A 19568-nucleotide genomic window follows, 5' to 3' on the forward strand; every position below is an offset into this window, starting at 1 on the left:
CCTTAGCAGTCACCCCACCTGGCTCGCTCCGGCGCCATTTGGCTCTGACGTGACTCCGAGACCTCAAATCATGCAGCGGCCCCCGGTTATCCGCGAATCCGGCCCGCGGCGCCGCCCTCCCCTCCCCGCCCCGCCCCGCCCCGCCCCGCCCCGCCTGCCCGCGCGCCCGCGCGCCCCGCCCGGCTCCGCGACACCTCCCCTGCGTCCCGCGCTCAGCGGCGGTGCGTCCTGCGCTGCGCTCAGGCTTCTCAACGCTCGGGCTCCGCGCTGCCGGCTCGGGGCTCAGCTCCGCGTCCCGCTCCAGGCCGCCGGGAGGCTCGGCGAGGGGACCCACGCGCCGTGCGCCCCCAGGCACCGGACACAGAGGAGGCCGCGCGGGAGACCCGGGGCGCGATGGCCGGGCGAGGGGGCCGCGCGCTGCTGGCGCTGTGCGGGGTGCTGACCGCCTGTGCGTGGCTGCTGGGCGCCGAGGCCCGGGGGCTCGAGGGGCCCGCGGCGGGCGCGAGGCGGCGCCGGCGGCCTCAGGAGGACGGCATCCCCTTCGAGTACCACCGCTACCCCGAGCTGCGCGAGGCGCTGGTGTCCGTGTGGCTGCAGTGCGCCGCGGTCAGTAGGATCTACACGGTGGGGCGCAGCTTCGAGGGCCGCGAGCTACTGGTGCTCGAGCTGTCCGACAACCCCGGGGTCCACGAGCCGGGTAAGGGTGCCGCGCGGGGTGGGCTGGAGGTGGGGAAGGATGAGAGGGGCGCCCGGGGTGGAAGGTGGGACCTTGAGGGAGGGATGGGGATGGGGATTGCCGGGGGCTAGTCTCGGCCGGCTGCCCTCTCCAGCCTTGAGGCCCCCCGGCCTTGGGTGAGCACAGGCCCGAGGGGCTGCGGTGGATGGAGGTAGGAGCGCAGGGAGCAAATCTGCGCGCCCGCAAGCCCGCTGTCACCGCCACTTCGCTGTACCCAAGACCGCAGGGGATAACTGCGAGGCCTCTGGAAGGAGGTCGCCCTTCCTTGCAGACGGGAGTGGAACGATGAGGTGCAGAAGGCAGGGACTTAGAGGAAATGAGGAAAAATCATTTATCATTTGTTTCCTAATGTCTAGAGGACCAGTTTATTGGTCCTGGAGGCTCTATGTACCCATCTCTACCAGCATGTGCGCATTAGGTCCACGCGCTGTGGGATGCTCAGGGAATGTTAAGGATCTTGGCAACATTGGGAGGTATTGGGTGAGAAAGTGGCCGCTGGCAGGCATTCCGATCCTGAAACTGCACAGTCTTTCTAAGGAAAAAGGAATATTCCATTTTCTCTGCCCTAGACCTTGGAAGTGGGTAGTTTGTGACCAGGATTTTATTTCAAAGGATGTTTCTATATGGCCATCTTAAGCATCTTCCTTCTGAGTGTGTTAGGGCATGTTTTAATTTATGTTAAATGTTATGCATTTGGTATTAATAAAAAGGTATTTTAAAAAATATTCTTGGTGCTTCTTTTTTATTGCTCTTTGGAAATGATATAACTCTTAAGGCCGGGTCTAAGGACCCTAAAGGTACTATTAAGGTAATCTGGGCTGATGACATCAGCATGGGATGCTTGTTTTTTGTTTCTTGGGTTTTTTGTTGTTGTTGTTGTTGCTTTTAATGACAAAGAAAGCAAGAAACAGGTAAAAATTCTCAATGTAGAGCCAGAATAGTTTTATAATGATATTTAAGAACCAAACTGAGAAGGGATGAAACTAGGTGATCCATGGAGACACGTTGATCTTCAAATGGAAAGAGTATGGGTTGATCAATAATGAATCTTCAAATGGGAAATATTTCTTACCTTCGAATAATGTAAATGAAAAACTTTGTATAATTTTACAGTCAAAACCCTAAAATCAGATCCTAGAAAACATTTTTGGTAATGCCCTCTAGCAGGATTCAGCATGTAGAATTGGAAATTTGGAAAATGTTTTATATTTGTATCTGAAGATTAAGAAAATTTTTAAATGTGACAACTCATTTTCAATTATTTCAGATAATCGAAGTCAAGACATCCTAGGCTTAGGTAAAGAGAATCTAAATATTTCTGATTCACCTGCCTACTTAATTAGAACCTTTGGTTATTATGTCGTAGATTGCTTCTCAGATTTCGTTAATTATTTCTTCAAAGAGATTATATGAAAGAAAATGTTAACTTTTTGTTGTCTTGCTTCAAGTTTAGAAACACAGTTGTAAAGTGATATTACTGTTAGAATGCGATGTGCTTTTGGAAATAAAAACCGTAATTCTTTTGCTTAAATATCTGGAATGTATAGTCTGTCAAGATCTGCAGGTCCCTCTCTCAGACTGCAGGCTCCATGGGGAAGGGCTGTGTCTCCAGCGCCCAGGCCGGGTCTGGCACACAGCAGGCACTCAGGTCACATTAGGGAAAAAATGAATCAGTCATTTTGCTGAATAACACAATGCCTTCCATGTTTTATTCCTTTTAAACACAAGATACATCAATTCAATTCATTTTAAGAAGGTGGACAAAGAAATGTTTACATTACATGCTTTGTAAGTCCTTGTTAAATGAAGGAAACTAAGTTCGTGGTATTACTTAATAAATAGAATACAAAATGACTACCCGTTGTATTTTTAAAGGTTGAAATAAACTATTGTGAGCCAACAGTAAAAAACCACAGGATGATTTACCCCTTCAGCACCTTTTAAGAGGAGATGAGCGTGTTGGAAATCTTCAGGGAACTAGTGTTAAAAAAAAATCAACTGAGTAAATTTTAAAGATCTTATTGACTTTATTCAGTGCTTCATGAATTGAACATCATTTGGTCTAGCGGATAGAAAGGTATTCCTAAGAGCTGTACAAAGTGAAAGACTTTTATAGGCAGAAGGGAGCAGGAACAAGGAAGTTACACTAGGCAAAAAAACGGGTTGGTTATTGCAAGGTTACTTTCTTTTAGGGGATGCGGGGGCGGAGTCCTTGATTATCTCACTTGTGCTGATCACAGGATTCCTGATTGATGGGGTTAAGATTTAATTTCTGGGCGAGCCAAAACTGTAATTGTTTCAGTTTGGTGATGTGGAGCTTAGCATAAGCAACTACATTTGGGGCCTATTGTCTTGTTTTTAACGTTAGTAAATGCGGAGATCTGATCAATATATGAGTTTGATAGCACTAGTGGAAATTAACTTTTTAGGAAATTTCGAATGAAGGAAGGTATTCACTATTCTTAAATGGCCTTCATATTCCTTTTTAGACTAAAATATTTTAAGGAATGAGAAAAGAACTTCCATACTTATTTTGAGATAGAAATGGATGCATTCAGTGTGTTTTGAACACCTGCACAGTCTAGGTGAGGCAAGTCATGTGGGCTGTGCAGTGATGCACAGGGTGGTCCTTGCCCTGTGGGGAATTGAGAATTGGGAGGTTGGAAGACAGTGTAAAGGTGGGCAGAGCTGCAAGAAGGGAGTGGGAGGCGCAGAGAAAGGAGACTGAGGACATTAAGTCAGGGGCATTTGGTTATTGAAGAATAGAAAACAAGAAGGCAGGTAGGTACAGATTACTGAAATTTACTAATCCCAATGCAGCTCATACCCATGTATGTTTTAACAGAGCCCCTGCTCTGGAAAGAGGGCAACTGTCTTTCACTGTTTTCACATTACAGGTGTTTTGGGGAAGGTTGAAATAATGTTTCTGATGAAGCTCTTCAGAAGCAATATTCAGCTTAAATTCATTGACCTGACTAACACTTTGATGAAGTTGCCATTTTCATTTTATCTTCCAATGAGAGGGAGGTGTGAGGTTTGTTACTCCTTTTAATCTAAATTCTTTTTCTGAACTTTAAAAAATGTAGCTAATGTCTAAGTATTTAGTTATTGTAGTAGAGAAATTCTCCCAAAACAAAACAGCATGTATACATCAAGCCTTTCCCTATAGTAGTGGTTACCTTTGCAGATAATGGACCAAGGGTGTTCCTTGATCCCACCCTGCTCCCTTCCCGAGTGGAAAACAGTGATCATGGGACTTGTTTGGTAGCAGGCCATGGGCTGAGTTTGAACTGATCTCCTGAAAATGATCAATTCTCTTAGATGTTGTACATTTGAATTCATCAAAAGGGAAAGAAAATTCTATTTGGAATTGGTCAGAGGGGGATATCCACACCTATTCTGTCTGCTTGACTCCTGACCCGCTGGACGTTGGGTCTGTTATGCGGATCACTTTGGAGGCCTGCACAAGTCTGCTGAGGAAGGCGGTGGGTCTCAGCCATTCTCAGGAGAGCTGTGCACGATCTTGGCCGCAGCCTCATCTCCTCACACATCATGAATCTGGACTGCAGACGTGGGGCTGGGCTGGAGTCTCGGCTAAGGCTGTCTCTCTGCTCTCAGATGTGTTCCCGTGAGATGTGATACCTGCCAAGCCTGATCATGTTTCCCATTTTTCTTTCTGTTTGCTTATACTTTATACATTTAAAATAATTTCTACACATAGGGGCTCATGTTCTCAAACCCAAATATATGCTCTCCGAGGCATGCATATCCATCATTGCAATGCTCATAAAAGAAGCCTTTATTAATTTATGTCTGAGCAATGAAATCTCTATTCCCAGACCACTCCTCCCAGGGTTAAACATGAGTTAACGTTAGTTTGTTTAAAACACTAATTCTTTTACTTGTAGCTTAAGATTGCTCTTGGGGAGTACATCTGATTTATAGCTAAAATGTTATCTTAGAAACATTCTTTAGGGCATAGATTTTCCTCTCTCAAAGGCTGGAATGATTATTTTGGACTTGTTCCTCCCCAAATCTGTTCAAACTTAAAGTGTGTGAATGCCAGTGTGTATTTGCCAAGTATGTGATGGAACGTTAAATGCTGGCTAAATTCTATACAACTCAAAAAGAAAAAAAAAAAGAAAAGAAGTGGGGATTTTGGTTATTTTGTGTGGCCTCTTTTAATACCAGATGAGTGTGAATTAGCGGGAGATGATTACAGCTGAGTAACACCTTACAATTGTTGAGTATTGAGGTTAAATTGTGGAGAAGGGTCTAGATGTACCACACGTGGTCAAGAGTTATTTTTAGACCCAAGTGAGTCAGTGTAGCTCTTGCCAGAAGCAACCTACTTGATTGACTTGTGATTGGCTAAAGGAAGCGAGGAAATTGAGCTGGCCCCTAACATTACATCCTGTACTCAGACAAAATAAGTGTCTTTCTATGGAAAGTGATTTGAGAGGCGGCAAAGCAATCATCTGCCAGCATCTCCCTCCTTGTGTAGCACAGAAGATATTCCAATACCCACCTTTACAGTTCTTTGGGAACGATATCTTGGACAGATAGAAAAACAGCTGCAGTAAGAAGGGGTGACACATAACCCAGCTTTTCCCAAATTATATTCAATGGAACATTGGTTCAGCTAGTTTGAGAAGGATTAGGTAAACAAAGATAAATAGGTTTATGTATTGCAAGACTTACCAGGGCCCTTAATGTGCTAAAATATGTTTCAGACCTCCAACTTAGATGTATACTATACAGTACTTTCCAATCTTTTTCGACATGGAGCTCTTTTTCTCCCCAAGGAGCTTATCTTGTACCTGGTATTACATTAGTCTGAGAAGCACAGCACTAACTCAGTGTTACTCATCATATTTTGAAGGATTCATCTGATAATTCTCTGGCGGAGATACTCAAATAGGGAGTTCCTTAGGGGTGGGGAGCATATATTTTCCAGTTTTTTTGCCCATGAACAGCTAACTTAGTGATTTATGTAGAGTATGCTCTTTTTTAAAAATAAATTTTATTTATTGGCTGCCTTGGGTCTTTGTTGCCACGTGTGGACTTCCTCTAGTTGCTGCTAGCAGGGGCTACTCTTTGTTGTGGTGCTTGGTCTTCTCACTGCAGTGGCTTCTCTTGTTGCGGAGCACTGGCTCTAAGCATGTGGGCTTCAGTAGTTGTGGCGCTCAGACTCAGTAGTTGTGGCTCACAGGCTCTAGAGCGCAGGCTCAGTAATTGTGGCGCACGGGCTTAGTTGCTCGGTGGCATGTGGGATCCTCCCAGACCGGGGCTTGAACCCATGTCCCCTGTATTGGCAGGCAGATTCTTAACCACTGCACCACCAGGGAAGTCCCTAGAGTAAGCTCTTAAGATAAGCTTATTGAATTGAGAACATGATTTTGAGGCACCAAGGCATAGGACAGATACTTTTGATTGGAAAGATTGAAGTGACAAATGCATTCCCATTCTTTTATTGTAACGTGGCTTCATGCTTTTAACTTCTGTTTACCTCCTTTTCTTGTCTATGAAGTAGGAATGCTTTAAAAACTCAAACCTCACAGGGCTGCTGTGAGGCCAAAGTAGTACAGAAAAGAATTTAAGGAAGCTGCTTTTGTCTAGTTAAGAACATGGGCTAACCTGTTAAAAAGTTTCTTCACGACTTGAAGTTGGTCAGGGTTATGCTCCATCAGCCTCCTTGACTGTGATCTCAGGAGACCATAGGTGCTTACCTGTCACAATGGAACCCCATCTGCCCAAGCCCAGCGGGTGGCCTGGACGGACTTCTTCCCTCTCATCATCAGTGTTTCCTCGTTCACAAGTGTTTGTCGTCTATCAATTTTTAAAAGTAGGACGTTCTTGCTTTGCTTCAGTTTGACATCTTATATTGTTTCATTTGATAGAAACAGTGAATGTGTTCTTTATGACTGTATCTTCAGGTAGCTAAATAAATCTAGGGCAATTCCAGCATTTACTTTGGATTTATAACGAAACTGCTCAGATCCTGACTGCTTTATTCTTTTACTGATTCAGTGTGAGTGAAAGATACTTTGAAACCTCCTTTCTCACTCCTGCCTAATTTTCTTACGCCCACTGTGGTCTTTTCTTTGTGTTTCCACAGTTCTTTGAAGAGTGGTAGTATCAAGGTTTACAAAATATGCTTCAGTGTCAGGGGACCTGAGTTTAGATACTGGCTTCCTATTTTAAACGAAATGTTCTTGGGCAAGTCACTTAACTTCTTTCAAAGTCCCAGATTCATCACCTACAAAATGACAATAATGTGATGATTAAATGAAGTAGTAAATGTAAAGTTCTTAATTCAGTATGTCAACAATTATTATCTCTATTATGGCATTTTCTGTTGTTGGTCTACATGTTCCCCCAGTGAGCTGTGAGATTCTTGTGGTCAGGAGTTGTATTTTGCTCATTTCTTTATCCTAAATGTCTGGTTCTATGTTTGGGACATAGTGGCCACTCAGTGAATGTGGAATAAATGAAAATTCTCAAACAGGCAAGAATGAGCCTGTGCTGAAGGTCAGTGTTGAGTTAGTGCATGTTCGCATGCCAGAAGCATGATATCAGGAAAGGACAGAAATGGCATTTTCCTCACATGGACACATATTTTGTTGTGATGCATCCAGTTTTGCATGATGGAGAGATCCATCTACTGCAGGTCTTTCAAGTGATGTCTGTTGTAAGTGGCCTAGTATGGGGCTCTTTCCCTCTTGGCCTCTTTCCTCTTGAGACGTTTTATTGATAGAAAGTTAAGCAGCTTTTTAAGTGTTAAATAAAAGTTCTAATGATAATTAGTAAACATTTACATAGTGGAGTTTCTGGCTTTTTAAAAATCTACCTGAGCCCTTAGTGTGGCTGTTTGACACAGAAGTCAAGCATCTCCAGGTTTTAACTTTCCTTCTGTCATGAAAATGGCATTCAAATCATGCACTTGAAAATGCCGTAGAGGAGATGTATCTGAAAGTTAGCTGATGGGTCAAAGGAACTCAAATTTGAGACATGTTTAAAGCTGCTCATTCCTTCCCATCTCAGTAATGACTAGAACTGCCAGGCAGTCCATTGCTCTGCAAATGTTTCTTTTTCTTTTGAGATTCAGGAGGCGGTGTTTTGTAGGCCTTCCAGCAGCCAGCTCTTTCTAATACAATGTGGCCTCAGAGAAGAGGCTGTTTGTGCTGCCAGTACCTCTTACTGTGTTCCAGTGATTTACCTACACCTTTGTCCCTAATTAGTAACTTCGAAGGTGGCTCATGTAGAGAATTCCAGAGTTGATTCTTAAACAAACAAAAAGAACAAGTTAATTATGATAATAAACCCGAAACAATTTTCTACTACCAGTAAATGTTTTGTTTTTTTAAAGTAGAAATCTGTTTTTACTATTAAATCACTCTGAGCATCACAGTTCAGTAATAATGCAGCTCACTTTAAAGTTGTGGATTTCAAACAGAGGCTGTTTTTCTAAAAAGTAGATACAGATTACTTATTTTTCAAATGGTACTTTAAACTTAAATCCAGGTTCTAAAATAATCCCCTGCTGTGGTGATTCATGTCGAGGTAATTGGGAAAAGCAACAGTTATCTCATGTATTTGCACGTGCAGGCAGCTCCTCTGATGTTCAGATCCCAAAGTGATGCCACTAGGATGGACCTACACGGCTCCTTCCTGCAGAGCTTGAAGTGTTCGAAACCAGAAAATCTTCCTTCACTGCCATTCTGTAATTTTTTCCCCCACGAAATATCTTGTTTCTAGAGCTTAGTTGTGCAACTTGTACAAATCATAAGCCTGTGACCATGAGTTCAGGGTAGGAAAACTGGAATATACAGGTTGAAGCATCACCTCCCTGACCAATGTCCTAGTCAAGGGGTAATTTTTAAAACAACCTTTTCTCACAACCATTATAAATATTGCTGTGTAGCGTTCTAAGCTGAAATTGACTTTCCAAGATGAAAAGAAACTAGGCTTTTGTCAATATAGCTAGTATGGTCACTTTAATTTAGGGAGTACTTAACGAATACCCACTATGTATATGCTGTTTTACTTTATCTGCCAGTCACCCTTTTAGGCAGTTCCTTTGCATACTGAAATTTCTATTTGGGTACTGGTTTTGGGTTCACTCTTTCACGCATGTTGAACTTACTTGACATGTTTTGTAACTAGTGGACACATCCCTTGATTCAACAAAATGTATGCTGCTTATAGATGCAAGGGTCAAATAATTCCCTAGACTACTATTCTTTTTTTTTTCGGCTGTGGTGGGTCTCTGGTGGGTTTCTGTGGCTGCGAGCGGGCTTTCTCTAGTTGTGGTGAGCAGGGGCTACTCTTTGTTGCAGTGTGCCGGCTTCTCATTGCAGTGGCTTCTCTTGTTGTGGAGCATGGACTCTAGGTGCGTGAGCTTCAGTCGTTGCAGCACACGGGCTCAGCAGTTGTGGCGCGCAGGCTCTAGAGCACAGGCTCAGCAGTTGTGGCGCATGGGCTTAGTTGCTCTGAGGCATGTGGGATCTTCCCGACGAGGGATTGAACCTGTGTCCCCTGTATTGACAGGCAGATTCTCTCTCTCTTTTTTTTTTCCTGGCTGTTTTTTGTTTTTATTTTGTTGTTGTTTGTTGAACAAAAACAGCAGGTCCCCTAAGGAGAGGGGGAATGGCAGGCAGATTCTTAACCACTGTGCCACCAGGGAAGTCCATTCCTATACTATTCTTGATGTAGCAGATATAGAGACAGTATCTGCAGGTGAAACTACTGGAAATGTTAGACATTTGCAAAATAAAATGTGTTTTGCCCTTTTTGTGTTTTAGGTGTGGTCTTGGCCATCTGATTTTTTTAAAATTAATTAATTAATTAATTTATTGTCTGTGTTGGGTCTTCGTTGCTGCACATGGGCTTTCTCTAGTTGCAGTGAGCGGGGGGCTACTCTTTGTTGCGGTGTGCTGGCTCCTCAGTTGCCGTGGCTTCTCTTGTTGCGGAGCACAGGCTCTAGGCGAGTGGACTTCAGTAGTTGAGGCACATGGGCTCAATAGTTGTGGCTCACAGGCTCTAAAGCACAGGCTCAATAGTTGTGGCGCACGGGCTTAGTTGCTCCGCGGCATGTGGGATCCAACCCGTGTCCCCAGAGCTGGCAGGTGGATTCTTAACCACTGCGCCACCTAGGAAGCCCCTTGGACACCTGATTTTAAAGTACAACAGTTCTATTGAAATAGTTCCATTTGTCTCAAGTTGTGACATTGTTCAGTGCATTTTTAAAAAAAATTTTATTGGACAAAACCAGTCTTATTCATTGTGGGACCTCAGTAAATGTTAGGCCAAATTCTGCACATAGTCAGCATCATGGGAATTAACACACTTTTGGAAACAGCACTAACTCTGCAAAATCTGTGGGACCTATATAGCAAAATATATGGAGAGAAATTGCTCGTTAAATGTATTTTCTTGCGTCAGATTCCATTTTTGGAAGATGCTAAAACAGTACAAAATCTAGATAGATAATTCTCATGTGACTATTTTAGAGTATAGTGACTAATGTTATGTTGATGCATAGACTGAAATACTATATAGACATGTACGGCTTGTCTAAGTCTTGATGACGGCAGGATAATCGTGAGTGGAACCATCATTTTACATTATTTTAAATTTCACTTGCTTCTTCAATTTAATTGTTTTTACTTCTGTCTATAGCTTTTATCAGGAATTGAAGAATTTTCTCTTTTACCTAAGTAGCTTATATGAAAAAAATCATTTCTCAAAAGTTATTTTCTTTCGGAAAGTTTTCTTGGGCTATTGTTGCCCTCTTTAAATACAGTCAGGTATTCCACCAGGATTTTAACTGTTTGGCCAAATTTGCCTTTACTTTCACGAGGATTCTGACTAGGTGCCTGTGAGGCGGCTCTGGAGACCCTAACGGTTGTGGCCCTGCCTCTCCCCCTCCCCATCTGCTCCCCTCTCTGCTGTGGGTGTTAGAATAAGGAAGGGTCATCGTCTGGATATCAGCCGGGAGGCTTTCGTCTGATAAATGTGGGTCATGAACCCCCTGGGACTTGTGTTGGCTCATTTGTCAGCCATTTACTCCATGGTTCCCGTAAGCAACCTCATTTGGTCCTAAATGAACAGCTTCTTCATACCTGTCACAGGTGAGGAATTAGATAATAGTTATCTTTATGGGGACTTAAAGGTACAGGAAGTCTGCCTATTGTTGAAAAGAAGTATTTGAAAGAAAAATTAGAAATGTGGATTTTTCTTGCTTTCTAAAGATCGTGTCACAATGATCTTAATTCTCTATGAAAAGGCACATAAATTTCTGTGGTTTGTGGTATTATTATGCTGTTATTTATGTTCTGGAGAATCTTAGTGACTGTACTGAGAATAGTTATGCTGTAAAAAAAAGACGGGTAACTTGAGGTGTTTATTTTTTAAGGGGGTTATTTTTAAGAGGATTTATGCAGCTGTAGAAGGAACAATTTGAGTTTTAAAATATGCACATTTTGGTTAAGTCTCTGTAGTTATCCCGTAGTATCCACAGGGGACTGGTTCATATGTGTGAGTTACATGCAATCTTACTGTTTCTCTCAACCCACATTAGTGCCTGATCTGCCCTTCAGTGGTACCTGTGGACTGGCCTGGAGAAACTGCATTCACAGCGTATATTAATTTCACTCTGGTGTCTACATGGGGGGCTGTATGCTGAGGCTTTTACCACTAGTGTAGCCTTGCACTAGTGGTAAAAACCATGAACTACGTAATAAGTGTTTTAATATTTTTGAGACCTCTTTTTCCATTATTTCTAGACCTTTCAGTGTGCTTTTCATAGCTGATTCAATTGCTGGATAGGTGGGAGTTGGGGGCATCTTGTATTGTTCTAATAAACATTTCCCCTTCTCTTTGCACAAACTGTATTTTAAAAAATGACACGTAACTGTCTTTCTGAGTCAAGCATTTTTCCTGAATAGTTTTACAACTCGTATTGTTGCTGCTGTTATTTTAACATTGAAGCTGGATTGTTGGCTGCAGTAATTGTATGACCTGTGTGCAGAGGGAGAGGGAATGAATGAGAATGTGTTTCAGAAATGAATGTACAGAGGGTGAGACTGGCTGGTGTTGTCCCCAAACTGGTGGAATAAAGGTAATGTGTTTATAGCCTCTGTAAAGACAGCAGCATAAGCAAAACATTCATACCCCTACCAGCATTTCCAAGAGGCCAAGAGGGCTCTCCTTTGTAGCCCATACCACACTTTCCATGATGTCCTTCTCAGTTTATTATTTTTAGACCCTACTAACAGCTTGCAGGTATAAATCACCCTAATTGGACAGATTACCAAGAAAACTAAAGGCATTCATTCACTAGACATTTGGAAATACCAGATAGAAATGCTTTTAAACCAGTTCACGTTTAGAAATCAAACTCTTGAGCAGTGCAGGGCAGACTGGAGTACATCTTCTATTACTGTGTGTGCTGTTATATTTGTAGGCCTAATGTACTTCACAAGAATCGCTAGGTGCCTGCTCTATTGGTGACATTCTGCACATTGAAGAGATACTTACAAAAGGAACAACAAACAGTATTTTACAAAGCACTTAATATGAAGATATTAATTCAGTTTCTACCGGAGGTTGAGAGAAATCATCAAAGGAGGGCTTTCAGAAGGAGGTGGGGATTTGAGCAGGTCTTAAAGGATGAACCACATCTGGAAAGTAGAAGAGAGGACTTCATTCTGTGCTAATATAAGATCATTCACACTTCTTGTGTCTTTTTTTCCACTATCCCCAATAGTGGTGACATAGCAGTATTCAGGAACAGATAATTACATTCCATTAACATGTGAAATTTCCACCTTGGCAGGAAGAATATAGTTCAGTGTATCACTGTGTTTTCAGTTCCCTAGAGCAGAGTGCCCAGACCTCTGTGCTGTAAATGGTGTGGGTGTTTCCAGGTGAAGGGACAGGGCCTGGGTGGCGGGTGAGTATGTTGAGTGGCAAAAAGTCTGGAAAGGATTGAAGTAAATCACTTTAGCATACTGTAAGTATACACAGAAAATACTGTTTTTCTTGGCAGTAGAATCCTCTCTCAAGGAAGAAGCAACCTTTTGTTGAGAGGCTGTTCTGATGAACTCTTTTGAGGTCTGGGCCTTCAGAGCTCAGGAATGGGCTAAACTGAATAAAAAGAAGAGGCATATTTTCAGAGGCTGGGTGGAGAGTGAGAGAGGGAGAGAAAGACTTAATGGCTGGTGGCTTAAGAGAACTTTGGGGATAACAAACATGTGAATGGAGACATCACACAGTCATCGATGCTCTGTGATGCTTTATGTGGTAGACTGTTTTGGGAGACGAGATAAAGTACTTAATCTTGCTTCAAGATTGGCAGAACTAGATAGAGGTTGTCCAAGGAAGGACAGTTACACAAAAGTTACACAACAATAGCTTATTAACCTTATTAATAAAGATCAGCTATAACTATACCACAGTGCTTCCTAGAAGACGTAAAGGCAATTCTTTTGGAACGTCAGCCAGACATCACCCGTCTCACTGACCATTTACAGTGAAATCCCAGATTCCTGAGCTGTGCATTCCAGATTGGAGCCCTGATCCCAGGAGAATGTAAGCACTGGGAGACAGCCTTGGGTTAGGGTTCGTCAGCCCATTTGAGGTTTGTGTGCCAAGCAGAATGAATCATGTATTGTGTTGTTGGAGATGAGGGGCATGGAATATAAATAACTAAAATCGGGTGAGGTTTCCTCTCAGAAAAATAGTACTCATGTTGATTGCTCATGTGTCTACATTAAATTTTAATGTAAAAACAGTTTTGTGCTAAAAAGGATTATATATTTGTTGAGAATTTTTCCAAACCAACGATCAGCATACAGTTTCTTAAAGAACTTTATTTCCATATTTGTGAATCTTTTATAAAACATTACAGTGGTGTAAGAATTATTGATATTATATTGCATATCTAACAAATAGCCTATATTAAAAGAATAAATATACGTAGGAACTATATCTGGAATAAAGTGCCTCCTTAAATTATTCAGAAAATAGTGGAATGCATTATTGCAAGAATTTAAGAATATATATAAAATATGCGTGAAATTTTTTTTTTTTGCCACTTGAGAAACTCTACCAAAATGATTAGATGATAAATTCTGTTGGTAATTTATAGTCAGGATATGGGCCAGCAAAAAAATGCCCAGATCTTCAGGCTGATGTTTATGTGAGGGGCTGTGTTCTCATGAGCAGGAAGCGGACTAACAACACAGTGAGATGACAAGGTAGTTTTAGTTACCTCAGGGTAGATAACTTGCCTTTTGATGACCATGTTATTTCACGTGAAAATGTTTGGTCTGAGTGATTCAGATAATTGCTTTAATTCCCCACTTGGTCTGTGCACAGCCATAGCTGTTGGGCGTGTCAGGTGCGAGGTCAGGAAGAAGGGCTGGTGGGGTGAGTTCCCAGTGCAGCAGGGGTCAGTGAGAGATACTGGAGGATTTGATTGGGCAGTTTTGTTAGCAGCCATTTCTTTGTTAGACTAATAAAAAGTGACTTTTTAGCGTCATTTTCCAAGTTCTTTTATATAAATGGATTAGAATGAAAAGGAAAGAGTGTGAATCCAGGTTTCATCTGTTTCTTGCTTTCTGTTAAGTATATTTCAGAAGCCAAATAGATGGTTCAGGATAAAACTTGAGATCATAAATGCTATACATTCTGTGTAGTTCAAAGGTATTAGCTGTTCTCTCCCATGTAGAGAACTGCACGGGACACTCAGGGAATGTTAATCCTAGAGAGTGCTAACCCGGAAGGAGCAAGGCCCATGGGTGCCTGCAGTACTTCAGAAGCAGCTTGTGGTACCCCAGCCTCACATGTGTGGGTGTGAGGACCTGGCTAATTCCGAGATGAAGAAGAGTCCTTCCTTTTCTTAAGTAAATAAAGAACTAGACTGACTTTTATCCAGTCAGTTATTCGAAGACCATTGCAACATTTTTCTCCCCACAAAAAGGAGGTACCTCAAAGATGTTCCTTTTACTTCGCCCTCTTTTCCCCTCCCTTCAGAGGAAAAGTGTGTGTGTGCATGTGTACCCACACGCGCACTTGTGCTAAAATTTCAAATACGACAGAGTTTTCCTGAAAAAAACTCTTTTCAGATCATCAGCTGTGTTTTTTTGCACAGTAAGGTTTTTGGTTCCTGGGATGAGTTCCTTAAGTCATCTTGAACTGGGCTGAGGTGACCTAGGTGATATAGGAGCTGCTGCTGTCAGACTCACGGTGGTTTGTGGCCTGGGGTCTGTTGTAACTCTCGCAACCTGGCTTTGAGGCAACTCCTAGGAAGTGAGCCATTGAATATAGGAAATCTCAGATTAGAAGTTAAGATAATAAAAGATGGTTAAACAGATTAAGACAGACTGAAACATAACATTTAAAATAAAAGAAGGAAGTGAAGCAAACTTGAAAACAAAAAGCATTAAGAAACAGTATATACCAAATGTAAAATAAGTAGCTAGTGGAAAGCTGTTGCAGAGCACAGGGAGGTTAGCTTGATACTTGGTGATGACCTAGAGGGGTGGGATGGGGAGGGTGGGAGGGAGACTCAAGAGGGAGGGGATATGGGGATATATGTATACATATAGCTGATTCACTTTGTTGTACAGCAGAAACTAACACAACATTGTAAGGCAATCATACCCCAGTAAAGATGTATTTTAAAAAAAACCAGCATAAGTTAAGATAGAAAATAAAGTTTAAAGAAGTCCAAAGGCTAAACAAAACATGTTTAAATGTTGTGAAAATAAAATGAATATACTCCCCCCCATTCTTAAATAATGCTTAGTATATGTCAAGTACTGTTTAAAGGTTTAACTCCTCTAATCCTCAGCCCTGTGGAGTTGGTACTATTATTATCCCCATGCTAAAAATTAGGAAGCTGAAGCACAAGAGAGAGAAGTGATTCGTTCCCTTACCTGAGAGATCATGGGCTTAGAAGTGGAAAAACCAAGATACGAAAAATATATTTATATATAGCTACATTGTCAAATAAATACAAAAAGTCAGTACTTTAGACACCATTTGCTTCATCCCCTTTCCTTCTTCCGAATTGTATCCTTCCGTCTTGCCTTTCTCCCTTTGCTTTTTGGAGAATTCTTCTTACCACGTGATTTGAGTGGGAGCTGTTGCCATGTTCTAAGATACCCTGTCTCCTTGCTTCCAAAGTGAGCCTCCTCTCCACCCCACCATCATGTCTTGATTCTACGATATATTTTCAAACATTATTTCAGATACTCTGCATTTTCATGAGGTAAAACAAGATCATCTCCCTTGGGGCAAATTATCATTTCAACTTACAAATGACAGTGTTAAAAATAAGATTTAATTGTTACTTTGAACACTCGTATTAGGTATCTTAGGTAAAAGTAAGAATGTCATTCCGGTCTTTTCACATTATTTATTTCTTTGATTATTCTCTTTAATCAGATATAATAATAATAACAGACTGATGAGTATGTACCAGTGAAAAAATTCTAAGACAGTAACATTTGTCATTATATTTAGAACTGTTAGCCTGCAAGTATGTGCACATATACACACACCTTTAAATGGAGTGTGTTTATCTAGGAAGGCAATAAAGTTAGAAACTGAGTGTATATAAATATTTTTAAATGGAAGGGCAAATGGCTTTTCATAGGTAGACCTGATTTGAGACGCGTGAGATCCAGGCAGTTCTTTTAGCTGAAGTATCTGATCATCATATGCTTGGAGGATACTGGAGTTTTAAGATGGGTGGCCCATTTATCTTGAAAATGCAATATTTTTTCTGAACTAGGTATTGCCATGGTGACAGAAAGGCTTAGCAACTGAAGCCTAATTTCATTGGTCGAATGTCTGCAGACTTGCTTGTTGAGTAGCATTAATATGTTGCCTCCTGCTGAGTTTTTTTTTTTTTTAATTGAGGAGACCATCTGGCATTAGCTGTATTTAAAGATACAGTTCTGTTGGACAACCAATGCCAGGTGAAACACACTGAGGTGTTAAAAAAATAGGTTTTGCTGGTGTTCGTTGTTTTAACTAATCAGTGACTAAGAAGTTCTACTTCACATCACCACCTGTTATAGCCAATTAGTAATTCATAATTCTAGGCTCTGACACTAGGAATTAAAGGGCTTTACTTTTGAGCTTGCTTATGTTATACAAATTTACTTGCCTAAATATACACCTTTACGTGGTCACATTAATTTTGATGTACCTGAAAATGGACCCATTCAGTACAATGTCCTTTCACATTGTGTGTCCATAAACTATACAGTTAGAGACATATTTTTTAAAATAATGATTACTGAGGATGCTTAATATATTAGAGCACGATTAGTCAGTTTTTCTTTTGTATTTGAGGGTGATAAACATAATGGATTTTAAAGTAGGAAGTGAAAAGATGTCAAGTGTATCTATTACAGAAATGATATCTATCCATCCTAAATAATAAATAACTGTTGTGTATCTATTAAGAGACATACCCTAATTTTAAGGAGCTTCCAGTATAGTAGGGAGGATAATTACATGTTATGTACATGTTATGATAATCAAGACAGAATATGTCTTAAGGACTTGCAGTGCCTTAGAAATACAGAATTGAGTTTGAGATTAAAGAATGGAGTGGGGTATTCAATGAGGATACCAAGAAGTCCCTGTGGAACAAGTCGTTCCCGATTGGCCAGAATCTTAGCCAGTGTAAGATGAAGAGAGAATTCTAGAAGAAACAGGAGCATTCACTACAGTTATAACACCCACCTCTCCAAGAGTGGGCTCCCACGTAATGTGCAGTGAATACTGAGAGCACACTTTGTGTCTAGAGCTTACTGCACGTGTAGAGGAAGCAAAATCTTAACAGGTAGGCTTAAGGCGAGAGTTTAGACTTCATCTCACAATTTGTAGAAAAGAAAACTTATAGGCTGCTGGTTTACAAAGAAGATAATGTGTATTTTTGACAGGTTTGGTGACGTGTTGTGGATCAACCACTGGAGAGAGATGTATGGTTCTTTGTTTGAAATGAGGATCTTCATTTTAGGAGAGATTTTTGAGGACAGAGGAAAAGATTTCAGACTCATTTGCGTGACTGGTAAAGGTGAAAGTGGTTAGTGCATGAGGCCAAGAGGGAGAGAAAATAAACAAAAGAGAGAAGGTGTCTCAGGGCAGAAACTTAGGATATATTGATGTTTTTAAGGTTAGGAGAGGTAGATGAGAGCAGAGAGTAGTCAGAGAAGTAGGGACAACTGATAAAATTCAGTGCCTGGAAATCACGGGAAGAGACAGTTTCAAGGGCTAGCGGCATAGGACAGTGCTGATAATGTGGAAGTGGATGAAGCAGAGGACTCAGGAAAGCTTATTCTCCTCCTGCACTGGCTGGAAATCACTGGTGCCGCCTTCTGGGGAAGCAGTTTCAGTAGAGCTGAGAGAAAGGAGCCAGACAAAGGAAGAAGGAGGAAGTAGAGGGGTGGAGTCTCCTCCAACACTAACTTTTTGTTACCCATCAATCAAACCAAAGTTCTTGAAAGACTAGTGTCTCTCTCTGCCTCTTGGTCGCACATTCATCCCGAGTGCACAGCAGTGTGGCTTGCACTGCGTCTCTCTGTAGAAACTGTCTGCACGAAGGGCACTGGTGACCTCTCAACAGGGTGCCCTTGTGTCCTTTTTGCATCAGGTTTGCACGGGATAATATTCCATGGTCCTGGGGTATTTGCTAACAGAGCGCTCTTTCACTCTCAAAGCTGTTAAGGTTTGGATGATAAGTTGTGAGTCACCCTAGCTCTTAACCGACAATTCCAGTGAGCAGTTTTCAATCTTTGTCTTACTTGACCGTATTTAATTTTTTGCTTTATGAGTTGATCATGCTCCTTTACTGTAACTTGAAATTCCTTTTCTTTGACTTTTTCTGTGTAACTCTTCTGGTTTTCCTCATATCTTCTCAGTCTTTTCCTAGGTCCTCTTTTCTTCTCTTCACCCCTGAGGCGGTGGCATTGCTCACATTTTTGTTCCTGTTTTTTTCTCTTTTTATCATACACCTTCTCTGTGGACAAGCTCATTCTCAGAGATAGGTACAACTAACCATAAGACAGTGACTGCCAAATACCACTCTAGTTTCTCCTCTTGAACTTCCCATTTACATATTCATCTGCCTAGTGGACAGTTTCACTGTAAGTGAAACAACACGTGGGCAAGAATTTGAATGTTGGAGTAAGACAGACGTAGGCTGCCAGCTTGCTGTGTAATTGCTTGGAAACCTTGAAGAAGATACTTTATTTCTGTGTGGCTCGGTGTTCATCCTGTACAATCAGGAAACCTCTCACACAAGATTTATGTGGGGAGAGCACGAGATAGCACGGATCATGTGCTTTACATCATTCATGGCACACGATAATCTTTAATAAATAATGGGGTTGCTATTACTCCCCAAATCTTACTCTCCTCCCATACGCCGCACCTTAATGAGATGTAGAACACCTAGCTGTCTGAGTGGAGGAGGGTCCATGTTTGGGGGAACACAAAATATTTTTGAAAAGACTGGGTGGTACCACAATATATGAGACCCTGAAAGCTGGACAGGGAAGCTTAGAGACGATGGTGGATAACAGGGGTGTCTATAAGTTTTTAAGTGTAAGGGTGACTCTATGAAAAGTGGTGTTTTAGTAAAATTAGTTATTTTATTTTCAAGCCAGATGTATTAAAAGTGGGGGCAGGGAAGATGGCCAGGAGGCTATTGAAATAATAGTGGCATAATTTGATGAGGACTTGGAAGAGGGTGGTGACAGTGGGATAAAGAGGAAGTTTAGGTAGCGGAAGGTGATAAATCTGTAGA

The 19568-nt window shown here is 41.6% G+C and overlaps 1 protein-coding gene across 2 annotated transcripts in view; it reads left to right on the forward strand.

Moving 5' to 3' along the window:
* The first annotated feature begins 212 nt into the window (after positions 1-212).
* Positions 213-19568, forward strand: part of CPE (carboxypeptidase E) — a 115918-nt gene continuing 96562 nt past the window's right edge. For both annotated transcript variants that reach the window (XM_057726135.1, XM_057726136.1), the window contains exon 1: positions 213-697. In XM_057726135.1, coding sequence (XP_057582118.1) covers positions 394-697 — 304 coding nt within the window. In that variant the 5' untranslated portion in view covers positions 213-393. The remainder of the gene's footprint in view (positions 698-19568) is intronic.

Source organism: Hippopotamus amphibius, chromosome 3 (assembly GCF_030028045.1).
Source record: "Hippopotamus amphibius kiboko isolate mHipAmp2 chromosome 3, mHipAmp2.hap2, whole genome shotgun sequence".
NCBI classification, from domain to species: domain Eukaryota; kingdom Metazoa; phylum Chordata; class Mammalia; order Artiodactyla; family Hippopotamidae; genus Hippopotamus; species Hippopotamus amphibius.